At 42.5% G+C, this 13,513-nt stretch overlaps 1 protein-coding gene across 1 annotated transcript in view; it reads right to left on the reverse strand.

Annotated features, from left to right (window-relative positions):
- Positions 1-13,513, reverse strand: part of BRINP2 (bone morphogenetic protein/retinoic acid inducible neural-specific 2) — an 87,728-nt gene that overhangs the window by 11,627 nt on the left and 62,588 nt on the right. The window contains exons 3-4 of the mRNA XM_006754523.2: positions 6,348-6,538; positions 5,102-5,310 (exon numbers count right to left, since the gene is read on the reverse strand). Of these exons, the coding sequence (XP_006754586.1) occupies positions 5,102-5,310; positions 6,348-6,538 (400 nt within the window). The remainder of the gene's footprint in view (positions 1-5,101; positions 5,311-6,347; positions 6,539-13,513) is intronic.

A 13,513-nucleotide genomic window follows, 5' to 3' on the forward strand; every position in this document is an offset into this window, starting at 1 on the left:
CAAGTGAGAGGTATGATAATGACTTGAAATACAGTGGGGTGAGAGACAGGAGAGATATTTGTAACTTAAAGTAGTCAAGGAAGGCTTTATGGAGAAGGTGAGCCAGAGCCAGACATTGGTCTTGAAGGATAAGTAGGGGTGGGATGGAATGGGGAGGGAACTGAGAGAAAAGGAGATACCTCAGTCCCAGAGTCTGCAGAGTTGGTCCAAAGACCAAGGGGCAAGGATAGACACAGTACATGAATGGGACACAAGACCAGACAAGATAGGAACAACAGTTTTCCATTCATCTTCCAATATCATTCTTTTCCACCTTCACAGTAACTCTCTGAGATAAATCTCAGTACTGTCACTCTTCAAAGGAGGACCCCAAGGTTCCACACTGTTGAGTAGCCCAAACAGGATTTTAACCCTTGAGTCCCCAGACTCCAGTTTGGTGCCCTTGTGTCTCCTGTGAGGGCATGTCAACAGGCTGCAGAAAATAGAGTTAAACCCCTTTAGATGGCATCAATGTTAAAAACAATTACTTTAAACAGCATCTTTTAGTGATTTGCCTTTTTCTCCAAATGTGAACCTGGGGCAAAACAAACTGTATAGCCTTGAGATTGGAGGACCCTTATATTATAAATTAGGAAGCCAAGGCCAGTGAGCTTGAATGACTTATTCAAGGTAACACAGCTAGTCACCTGCTGGGCTAGGATTCATCCAACTTAATTATTCATTCATTTATTTTTTTCATTTAACAAATATTCAAGGAGCAATCAGAACTCACAGTGTGTAAGCCCCAATCACTGCCACAAGGATGCATAGACAAGTGGAAACATGTTTCCATAATCCCCAAGTTCTGGCTGTTATACATGGGCCTGTGTCCCTCAGTAGGTGGGCACCTAGGGCTGCATTGGGTGAGTGAGTGAGCGAGCGGTGAGTTGCCAAACTGAACTGGAAGGCTGAATATTGCCTTATATCAAGTGAAATTTTCTTTATCCATGTGGTATGAGAATCCCTATAAGAAGAGCCATGACTAAGGACTAGCTCACCTGTTCTGGAGAAGCCTGCCCCAATGGAATGGCTTGGGTTGAAGGGCTGGGTAGGATGGTGGGTGTGGTATTTGGAAGACCTACCCCTCCCCAACTCCAGGCAAGCTGGCATCACACTGTCACATAGTTCTGCACTGGATTTTCTACCCACCCACCGCTGAGCTGGTCCATTCACCAGCATCAGGTCTAGGCAGAGAGGGAGCTACATACTTTATGTAGGAACAGGATGACTCCCAAGGAGGAAAACCTAGAACAGCCACCTTCCTGTCCTTAGTCCCACCAGTAAGCCTTCCTCCCTACCACCCATCCATCTGCCTTCCCACCATCCTGTTAGCATTCTGGGCTGCCTCGGATGGTCTTTCTGACCTTCACTTTGCTATTAACAAAGGTAATTTCCACAGAGGACAATCAGCTAGGTAATTCATTGAGCGAGTGTGAGTAGCTTCACTTTATTAATTGTGGCACAAGGATAGGAATGAGGAAGTGACAATGACCATGATCCCCAAGCTCATTTCTTGTTAGAGGGAATGATCAGGCCTGCTCTCCAAGAGGGAGGAAGGCTCACTATGATTTTACTAGATCTCAAAGTCACTGCTCTTCCCACTGCTATTCTGCTCTGAGTCACCTCTGTCCTCCCTAGACAAGTGAGGAGGAGGAGAGAGGGCGTTGGAGAGGGTGCTCTTGCAGACAATGCCTAAGCATGGACTTAATAAGCAGGATGGCCTAATGCCCCCTCCCCCCAGTGATGGAGTCCTAGAGTCTGCAGAGTTGGTCCAGAGAGCCCTGTGCCTCTCTCTGTAGAAGAGGCAGGCAGCTCGGGCAGATTATAAAGAGGGCCCACAGAGGTAATGGAAAGTGCAGTTCACTCAGGCGCACACGTTCAGAGTGTCTCAGATAAGCTTTCAGAAAGGGGAAATAATTGTGTGCTTAATTGGTCTGTTGACAGAGACCAGCCTGCCATCAGAACGCCCTGATGGATCTCAGGTTCATTAGCACATCCAGTTTTTTATATATACCATTCTAGCTTCCTACTCTCCTCCCCTTGCCCTTCACTTCCGGCTGCTCTTGTCCTACCAGATAGGACACCTGCCGAGCTGAGAGTGAGTAAAATGGGCTTCTAATTGTGAGCAGTGGGGCTGCTTGGGAGAGCAGGGCCAACGCCAAGTGTGCCGAAAAGATCTGCAAACTGAATCGAAGGCTGCTGCTGTGAGCAATTTGTACAAAGCCCTCCTGGGATGCTTTGTGAGAAGCACTTCCTTTTGCCATCTCGGGATCCACCTGAACTTTGTGTGGGCTCCGGAGCATCTCGAGCCACCCCCCACCAAGTCCTTCCTCAGCCTTTGATTAAATAGAGGGTGAGTTGCAACTGAGGAACAGGCCCCCTCCCCTCCTTCATGCCTCTGATCCCGTCCTGACACTTATGGGCAGGATGGATATGTAGTCAGCTCTTTATAGTTTACAAAGTGTTTTCATGTGAACTATATCATTTGGTGTCACTCCAGCCGAGAGTCAAGGGTAATATTCACAATATTTGTGGCAGGAAGGACAGGGTATGCCAAAATAGGGTTCTGGAAGCCTCCTGAGGTGCATTAGCCCTTTGGTTACTACGAGGGGAGCATCTGGAGGGTCTAGGGGAGGGTGAGATAGTTAGGGTGGCACACAAGGCATTGTGGTGAAAACCGTTTATCAGCCAGGATGGAAGTGTTTCAATATTTTAGTAAGTATGTAGCCATAGCAACTGAATATAAGCCTGGGTCTAGGTAAGTCAAATCATTGGTAACTCCATATCAAGGAGCTCAGTGACTCCTCAAGCTCATAAAGATAGGAAGCATCTAGGCTGAAACCCAATCCCAAATCTCACTTGAGTCAGTTTGTTTCTCACTAAACCATGCAGCCCACTGTCACCTATTGAGCATTTGATTGGCCTTACTATGCCAGATACTGTGAAGGGACCCTGAACTGTGTGCCCTCCGCAGTCCCACTATTCTAAGCCCTCTTGTCATGATGGGTGTGGGAGACAGAGATGGGCACGTGAACAGCTGTAGCGTAATGTGCCATGCCCAATAGTAGAGGTGTGTGCTGATCAGGGTCCACCTTGCTCTCAGAGGAACATGTTGGATAATCAAAAGGGACCACCATCCTTGGAAGCCTGTTTTTGGAACATCTCTACTTGGATGTCTAATAGAAATGTCAAGTTCGATATGTTGAAAACCAAACTCTTGATTCACTCCTTTCAGATCTGCACCTCCCCCAGGGTGATCCTTTCTTAGCAAATGGAATCGCTGTTCATCCAGTTGCTCAGGCCAAAAATCTTGCTGTTAATCTGGATTCCTTTCTTCCAATTCATGAGTAGTCCTGTAGGTTCTATCTTCAAAATACATTCTAAATCTGCCAACTTCTCACTGCTTATTTATAGCCAGCTATGTCTGAGCAAGCTACCATGATTTCTCACCTTGACCACTGCAATAGTCACTAATAAGTAATGCTCATGATCTTGTGCCTACAATCATTTGGGCCATTTCCCACTTCACCCCCTCTTTGACTCCACCTCATATGGTGTTCCACCGAGAACACTCCCACTTTAGGGCAATTGCATTTGCTCTTCCCGCCATCTAGAATGCTCTCTCTCAAGATGCCCATGTGGCTTACTCCATCACCTCATTCAAATGTCTGCTTAAATAACATTCCTCTAGACCAGTGCTTTCCAACCTTCAGGCCCTTTAAATACAGTTCCTCATGTGACCCAACCATAAAATTATTTTCCTTGCTATTTCATAACTGTAATGTGCTACTGTTATGAATCATAATGTAAATATCTGATATGCAGGATGGTCTTAGGCGACCCCTGTGAAAGGGTCATTCGACCACCAAAGGGGTCGCGACCCACAGGTTGAGAACCGCTGCTCTAGACAGATATGCCCTAAAGCACCAGGTCTCCATTACCCTCTTTTCCCTGGTTTCATTTCTTCATATCAATAATCCCACTTGACATGACATATTTATTTAATTATGTCTCCACTACTAGAATTTATGCTTCATGAGATCATGGACTTAATATGTTTTGTTCACTCTTGGATTCTCAGTATCCAGTAGAGTGACTGACACATAGTAGGTGTTCAAAATATTTATTGAATAATAAATAAATAAAACAGGACTTCCTTATGAATTTTGGGTAGGATAAAGGCAGGATATAAGATGAGACTGACCCTTATTTGCCACCCTAATTTTATATTTTGAATTCTAAAAATCCAGTATTCTCAAGTATTCTCACTAGTCTTCTCTTCTCTAAAACAATATGAACTTTCCTCGAACTCTGCTAGATGTAAGTAGAGATAGTGGGATGGAGGTTATAGTTACTAAAGTTACAATAATATTGATCTTTTCCAAACATGTATGGTCATATTGCTCCTCTGCTCCAAACTCTCTGGTTGTCTTCCATTGTTATTTGAAGTTCTCTATCATGGCCACATAATTTGGCTCCAACCTACTTCTGAACCTCATCTTGTACCAGCACCTTTCTTGTTCATCTAACTGTAGTCACAGTACTCTTCTCTGTGTTCCACACCAAAGCACCAAGCTGGTTCCTGCCTCAGGGGCTCAGCACTTACTGTTCCCTCTGCCTGAACACTCTTCCCTCAGATCTACATACAGTTGGTTTCTTTTCATTCAGATCTCCATATATAGACCAAAGGTGTCCTCCCCTGACCAATCTGGTGAATATTATCTGCTCCCTTCTCTCACCCCAGAAAAATCTGTACCTTATGACTCTTCTAATTTCATCATTATCTGAAATTACTTTGCTGATATTTAATTATTTATAATCTCTATCCCCTACTACAACGTAACCTTGGGGGAGCAGGGACCTTGTCTCCCTTTGTCATAGTCCCTCGGCTGGAGTCAGCTTCAGAGCAGATCTACATGACTGCTGCAGAATGAAGACCTGGACCATGTTTAGGCTTGACTATGCTTCTATAAGAAAACTTCCTTCCCCCTCAATCGGTCAGGCCTGGCCGACTTGGAGTTGGTTAAGACTCTAGCCTCCCCAGTGCCTCTCAGACCGTTACCTTGATGGCCCCTGTGGCTATCTGGATATGGTGCAGCCGCCGCAGGGTGCTCTCTCTGTCGATGAAGTAGGAGGCTGCCAGCTGATGCAGGGTCTCCAGGGACACGGCTGAGCTGTTCCCACTGCCCCCAACTGTAGGGGCACTTCCTGCTGCTTCTGTCTTTCGGCTCAGTTTCCGCTTGTCCACAAAAATGGTCAGGGACTCTTCTCCTATAGCAAACAACATGGGTTCATTGATGGGGCCTTCTGTTCCCTCCTCCCCTACCATTAAGAATGAAATGTTTGGCCAGAATAGACGGAGCTAAGAAGGAGCCCATTACTTCTGTGGACGGCCTCTTCCCCGTCCCTTATATTTAGAAAAATCTCAACAGACTGTGTCATAGGACAGCAGACATCACACCTGAGAGGCCCTCCTTCCTTTCCTTAGTTCCATATGTCTCCCCAGAGCTCCCCCTTGCCATCCAGCTCATCCATTTAACATCCTCTTTTGATCTCTATCTCAGGCATCTACCTCCTTGGAGGATAGAAAATTCTTCCTCTTAAGTTGTTTATGAGAAGTTGCCATGGATATGTATGCTCCCTCCAAAAGGACAGAAGCCTAGAAGTTTAAAGGGCCCTTTCCACTCAAACACTCAACACCGACAACATGCGGCAGCTGGCCTGACCCCTCAGAGAGCTCTTTTTTTTGTCCGTCAGACAGTGGGCTAAATGTTATAATAAATCCTGTTTTCTTCTGCCAGGACAGAGAGAACTCTGCCTCTAGCCTCCATCCAGCTCAGAATTATTAGAATTGGTGTGTCTGGTTACTCGTCTATATAAAGAGGAAGCAGGGGGCAGGGATTCAGTAGACATTTCCCTCTTTGCCCATGGGCCTGGCAACTGTAGCCACAGCAAATGTAGGGATGTGGAGAAGCTTCAGGATTGGTTGGCTCAGTCAAAAGGAAACTGAGAGCGCCCACTGCTGGCAAGGGCTTGGTGGGAGTTTGTGTGTCCCCCAACCTCTTTATCCTATCCTCCTCCTCAGGAGAATGCTGAGAAGGTAACAGCAATGTTCTGGAGTGAATTTGGATATTAAGAAGCTATACTGTTCTCAAAGGCACCAGAAAGGAGACAATTCTCAGGCAATAATAGGCCAGGAAAAACTAAAGATGCAGGAAGACTACTAGTATGGAAGCTATACTCAGCGGGCTTTAAAGCTATTTTCAACAACCTGGCAACAATTCACGCAGGATCATGGTGTTGCTTACCTCCAAGGGTGGCAGAAAGTAGGAAATGGGTGCCGTACTTTTTGATCAGGTTTTCGGTAACCTGTTGCAAGTTGGGTCTCCTTCCCAGGAGGCGGATATTCCGGATAAACTCTGGGGCAAGAGGCAATGGCAAACTGAAGAAGTCTCTCCTTTCCAGAGCCAAGTTGTTCACTTTCCAACGGGCAAACTCCCTGGAGGAAAGGTCAAGGGATAAGGAAAAGCTCATTGTATTCTGGAAAAGAGGCACGCAGTCCGCAATATTTCATGTTCCTCCTCTGGAACCTGCTCATCTGTTCTCAGCCCACATCTCCAGATGGATGCACCCACTGCTTGAAAGAGGCCCTTTGGCCTCCCCTGGCCTCTCATTCCCCGGGCTGTGAGAAAGGCTTTCTCAGCTGACCTCCATCATAACTTACTTTCCAAACCTTTCTCATTGGAGAGTAGCTGACCACCTCGTTCATATGAAGGTCGTCATGGTAGTAGTGTAGTAAGGGAAACAAGCAAGGCAAACAGTGGTTTTCAGAGATAGGATCTAGTCACAGTTGGCCCCATATGGGTGGATAACATCACCTGTTATGGCCTCAAGTTACCTCTTTGTAAAGTCAGAGGTTGGTGTAGAACAACAGTTCTCAAACGTTTTGGTCTCAGGACCCCTTCACACTCTTCAAATTGATTGAATCCTCCGTATTTATGTGGCTTACATCTATTGATAATTGCCATTTTCGAAATAAAAACTGAGAAAAATAATTATTTATTTTATATTACATATCACATAAATAACACATTTTTATGACAATAACTGTATGTTCTGAAACAAAACTAATTCAGTAAGAAAAGAGGCATCACTGCATTTTTCAGATCTCTTCACTATCTAGCTGAGCAGGTGAGGACTGCATAGTCAAATTTGCTTCTGCACTCATCTGTTATGATAGTTGTGGATATTCTTCTATGGGGCCATACTAAACTCAACAAACATGGTTTCTTAACGGTTAGCTCCAGTGTGCAATCTGAACCCATATCAATGAACTCCTCCTCTGTTACATTAAAATCCAGTGTTACACATTGTTCTTTGAGTAGATCTTTCTATCCTTCTTATTTTGTAACATCATGCATTAGTCATCCGGAAAATATGGGAACACTGAGTTATTCAGATCTTCCACATTTTGACACTTTTCATTATATAATATCAAAACATTATATTCATTAATATTACCACCAATCTCATCAGAAAAGTCTTCAAATATTGGAAAGCTGTCAAGCTCATGGTGACAAATAGGAGTTCTCCAAAATTCTATTTTTTTGTTTGAAAGCTTAAATTTTATCATTGGTAATAAATACTGTCAGTTGTTTTTCTTAAAGAAGCAGGCTTCCTGCATTTTTTCTTTTTAAGAAAATGTCTGCCAAACACTGAAGTCTGAATAACCATATTTTGTCTGTTGGTTGTCAAGAAAAAATTAGTTCCATGAAAAAAGTGGCAAGTTCAGCTGACAACTGAATCACAAAAGTACTTTTTCCTGAGACAACCATCAACCATCATTCCTTAGTATCCTCAGACCTGCTTTATGTGCACCTCCTATTTTATCATATAGAAGATTAAAAAGACATATACTCATGGTCAAAATCCAGTGAAATTAATAAGTTTTACTGCTTCAAGGACATTCTTACATAAAACTAGCATACATGTGCACGTGTGTATGGATAGATGCAAGTATATAATGATTAAGAACACACAACAACTGGTGTCATTTGATAGAACTGCCTTTATTCAAACTAGATGCCAGATTGTTTTTGGATCTTTGGTGTAAATGTCAACATGGACATCCTGAAAGGAATTCAGGGGACCCACATTATGAAAAGCCCTATTCTAGAAGATGGTAAAGTTCCTTTCCAGTGCCATCTAGAATTTTAATCTTCACGCTTTGCCCCACATTGAATTGTTCGTATTTGAAAGGGGACCAAGATTTCCAAGGGGGATCTTTGTCCTGGGATGAAATGTAAAGGATCATATCCATTAGTAAGAAAGGAGTTTTCCGTACCTCTGAAATTACACGAGTATGACCAGCTCCACTGCCTTAGGGAACAACAAAATGTAGCATCTGAGAGATCTTTTTTTTTAAAAAATATATTTTGTTGAACTTTTACAGAGAGGAAGGGAGAGAGATAGAGAGCCAGAAACATCGATGAGAGAGAAACATCGATCAGCTGCCTCCTGCACATCTCCTACTGGGGATGTGCCCGCAACCCAGGTACATGCCCCCGACCGGAATCGAACCCGGGACCTTTCAGTCCGCAGGCCGACGCTCTATCCACTGAGCCAAACCGGTTTCGGCCATCTTCTCAATCTTATCATCCATCCCAACTCTTCTCATGACAGTGCTAAGCCTTGGTCTAACCTTCCCCCATACCCATGAAGTACAAATAATAGGGGTGCAAAAGAATAAAATAATTCAAAATAAACAAATAAAAAACCATGCCCCATTTGAGGCTATAGAGTCCCCAAATCTAGAGACAAAGGCAGAGAGGAGGGGCACAGGCCAAACATTACCAGGGAAACAAAAGAAAAGGGATGACTAATAATTCACAGTTCCAACAAAGTCTTTTAAAAGTCCTGCTGTGTGGCTCTACGTAAGCAGCCAAGTCCATAATAATATATTATTATTTATGTCTTTTGTGCATAAAATGCTAAATTGTAATAATAAAGTACAGGGTACTTGTCAAAAGTGTTTTTTACCCCAAATCCCACTACCATGTGAAGAGCAGTTGCTTGATCTCATTTCTAAATGGCTGGATGGCCAATAAAAAGACATAGAGTAGCTTAATGTTTTAATGAAACAAAAACAAAACCCAATTACAAACTGCCTACAGGAAACTCACTTCAGCTTTAAGGATATATATACTGAAAGTGAAAGAATGGAAAAAGATAGTCCATGCAAATGGACACACACGCACGCGCACGCGCACGCTGGGGAAACTATACTTACACCAGACAAAATAGATTTAAAACCAACGATTGTAACAAGAGACAAAGAAGGTGATTTTATAATGACAAATATATCAATTCATTGAGGAAATATAATTTTTATAAATATGTATGCACTCAACATAGGAGCAACTAAATATATATAGCAAATATTAACAGACCTAAAGGGAGAAATAGGCAGCAATATAACAATAGAAGGGGACAGCAATACCCCATCTTCAATAATGGACAGATCATTAAGACAGAAAATTAACAAAGAAACATTGGACTAGATGGACTTAACAGACACCTACAGAGCATTCCACCCAACAGCAGCAAAATATGCATTCTTCTCAAGTGCACATGGAACATTCGCCAGGATAGATCATATGTTCGGCCATAAAACAAATCTTGATAAATTTAAGAAGATTGAAATCTCATCATGCATCTTTTATGACCATATGCTATGAAATTAGAAATAAATTACAATAAGAAAACTGGAAAGTTTACAAACACATAGAGATTAAACAATATGCTCCTGAACAAACAATGGATCAAAGGAGAAATTCTGTATATATATGGATGATGAGACAAATGAAAATGAAAACACAAATATAAAAACTATGGGATGCAGCAAAAGCAGTCCTAAGAGGACAGTTTCTAGCAATATACGCATACATTATGAAAAAATGAGGATCTTAAAAAAGCAACCTTTCTTTAAAAAACTAGAAAAGAATAAACTAAGCCCAAAGTTAGTAGTAGGAAGGAAATAACAAAGATCAGAGTAGAAATGAAAGACATGGAGGCTAAAAAGTCAACAAAATAGATCAATAAAACTAAAAGCTAAGGTTTGTTTTGTTTTGTTTTGTTTGGGGGGAAAAATGAACAAGGCTGCTCAGCCCTGAGGAGTCCAGCACAGGGAGTTAGTCCTGCTACCCCAGATTTTGCATAGCTGCCTCAGGGGCTGAGGGCATCAACCTATGGACACATCTGTAACCCATCTGAGGCACCTCCAGCGCCAGCATGCATAGGGTTAGGAAGGTCTATTATAATCACCTTATGTCAGTGATGGCGAACCTTTTGAGCTCGGCGTGTCAGCATTTAAAAAAACCCTAACTTAACTCTGGAGCCGTGTCACATATAGAAATTTTTTGATAGTTGCAACCATAGTAAAACAAAGATTTATATTTTTGATATTTATTTTATATATTTAAATGCCATTTAACAAAGAAAAATCAACTAAAAGAATGAGTTCGCATGTCACCTCTGACACGCGTGTCATAGGTTTGCCATCACTGCTTATGTTATGAGAAAACCATGAAACAGAGAGGGAAGTGGTTTGCCTAAAGCAGTGGTTCTCAACCTGTGGGTCGTGACCCCTTTGGCTGTCGAACAACCCTTTCACTGGGGTCGCCTAAGACCATCCTGCATTTCAGATATTTACATTATGATTCATAACAGTAACAACATTACAGTTATGAAGTAGCAACAAAAATAATTTTATGGTTGGGGGTCACCACAACATGAGGAACTGTAGTTAAAGTGCCAGAAGATTGAGAACCACTGGAAAGCAATATAACCAGTTGGCTAGAATCAGAACAAAAAGTTAGTGTCCGGACCCTTCCCCAGTGCTATTGACAACAACTGTGATGATCATGACAATAGACAATGAGACCCAGAGAGTTAAGAAAGCAACTTGCACATCACCCAGTAAGTGGCAGAGCTAAGATTAAGTCCCAGGTCAATACCAGACTGCTGTTTCTATAATGCTATTTTCCCTTGTGTAATTAGGTTAAGTGTATTTTACTGCATTCTAATTCTTTTTAAATGTTTACTATCTTCTAACAAAAATATTTCATTGCCTGGAACATTTCATTCTTTTAATTATCTACACAAAACATGAGTTTACTGTGTTTCTACAACACAGTGCAACATATACACCGAAGCAAAACCTTTTTGGATTAAGGTGGTTTCAATACACACATTTGCAGGAGGAGAAATTAAACCCTAGAAAAAAATCAAGTCCATACACAGGGTACCACGGGAGAAATCAGAGAAAAGGCCTAATTCCAACTCCTATAAATGCTCAGGAAATTATAACACAGACTAACAAGGACTTAGAAAAATGAATGATACTATCTTTGGAAGCTTTTTATGAGCAAATAAAAAATAAGGGTTAACATTTAATGAATTCTTAGAATGTGCCAGGCATTCCAAGCATCTTATAAGTACCAACCAATATAATATTTAAAACAACACTGTACGGGATAAAATATAATTACCTTCATTTTATGGATGAGGAAATTGAGGCACAAGTAAGTTAATTTCCCAGTAAGTACTAATACCTAGTAGGTGGAAGAGTGAGAATTTAAATACAAGCTGTCTAACTCCATGATCCAATCGTTACCACCCTGCCATAGCACCTCTCCTGTGAAGCTCCAAGGGGCAATAGTTTTGTGAGTGGAAGAGTATATAGTGTGTGTGTGGCGGAGGTGGGGGGGGGGGTTGAATTTCATTTAAAAAAGAATATATGCACTAGAATGAATTAGTCACAAGGCCTAGCAGCTGCAGGAAGATTCAGGCTTGAGGGTGCCCAGTGGTTTTCTCTTCCACTTCACTAAGTTTCTTCCTGCCCTTTGGAGCCCTTCCTGGAACTAAAATAATGGGGGAAATGTCTGTGAGTGGATTTTGAGTCAGAAAGTGGTAAAAAATATGATTACAGAACTTATTAACCTGGTTCTTTGCCGCATCTTGAAACCTCAGAGGCAATACTGGAAAGCAGCTAGAGCTGTTCAAAGAATAAATGTTCTTTTCTGATTTTTCATTTAGTAGTTCTTTCCAGTAATAAAAGAATCCAGGTTTCCTTTTTCCCCTCAGGAAAAGGATATTTTCTACATATTAATTAATTAGCACACGCTACTTCAATGAAGCCTTCATCTTTGTTTCAATTAAGACACCAAATAAATCTCCATTTCACTTTAGCCGTTTCTCTTGAAACCTTCTCCCACTGAGTTTGGTTTGCAGTAAACAGTCTGAGAAAGCAAACATTAAAAACACAGGAAAGCCCCCTTGGAAAGTGCCTTTAGAACAGCGGAGGCCAGTCCACCAGGGGCTCACCGGTTAAGCCAAAGATGCCCAGAGCTCTCTAAGGTGGACTTGACCTGTCAAAAGTGTTCACACTGCCCTCCAAAAGGGGCTTCAGTAACCTGCTATATAATTACCAGAAATTGGGTCCTTTCCCATTGTATTTTACATTAGCCCAGAATGAACAGCACATATTTCTGACAAAGGCCTATTAACATACCCATAAAATGATTAGTAACAACCAAAACAACGTTTAGGAAAGGTGTAATCCAGTTTGGAGGGTAAACCTCAACGTGTTAAATAAAGCAGCTGTACATACTGACACTCAGAAGTCTGAGCTCTAATTCAACATCTCGATCTCTGGCTATATTCTAAAGTGATTGTAGTTATCTTGGTCCCAAACTGCTTAACACTAATGGTCCAGATTGTCAAAAAGCCATGCTTCTGGTTGTATATGAGGTTAGGGATTTTCCCAGAATCCAGCAAGAGGAAAGCTGAACAGGCATGCCAAGCCTCAGGCAACAGGAGCTCCTGGGAGCTTGGGGCCTGGGCCTGGGCCAGCTCTGGGTTTGCAGCAAAAGGGTCTCCATGACAATACTAAATGGATCAAGGTGTTCCTAATTTGAAAGATGTAAGTGAAAAGGAATGCCTCCCAGCCACAGCTCCTGACTGTAATGGCAGCAACCATCCTGCAGTACTGTGTTCCTTCATGTTACCCAAGGTCAATGAGAATGCTGCCAGCGAGGGTCCCCCACAGGGTCCCAGCTCCTGGCGATTAAAGACTCAGAAAGAGCACAGCCGGGGTCTTCCGTCCCAGGTGCTGTATGCAGCAGCTGCCTGCTGGGGCACCACTTTTCGGGCTTGGAAACTGAGAGCATTGATCTGGCCCCCAGTGAAGAGTCATTACCTATGAAGCCTCCTCCCTGGGAAGCCTTAAGGGAGAGAGTATTTAAACAACAACAACAACAAAAATCCATACTTTCAGAACAAAAACAAAGCTATACCTCAAGTGAGGCTGGCATGTAGTAGTAATGAATCCTGCAGCCTGCAGTGTGGGCAGTGGTGCTGAGATCCTAAGAGCCGGATTATTCTGTTACCAGTTTCTAATCGACATCTCTTTCCC

Source organism: Myotis davidii, unplaced genomic scaffold (genome assembly GCF_000327345.1).
Source record: "Myotis davidii unplaced genomic scaffold, ASM32734v1 scaffold591, whole genome shotgun sequence".
NCBI classification, from domain to species: Eukaryota; Metazoa; Chordata; class Mammalia; order Chiroptera; family Vespertilionidae; genus Myotis; species Myotis davidii.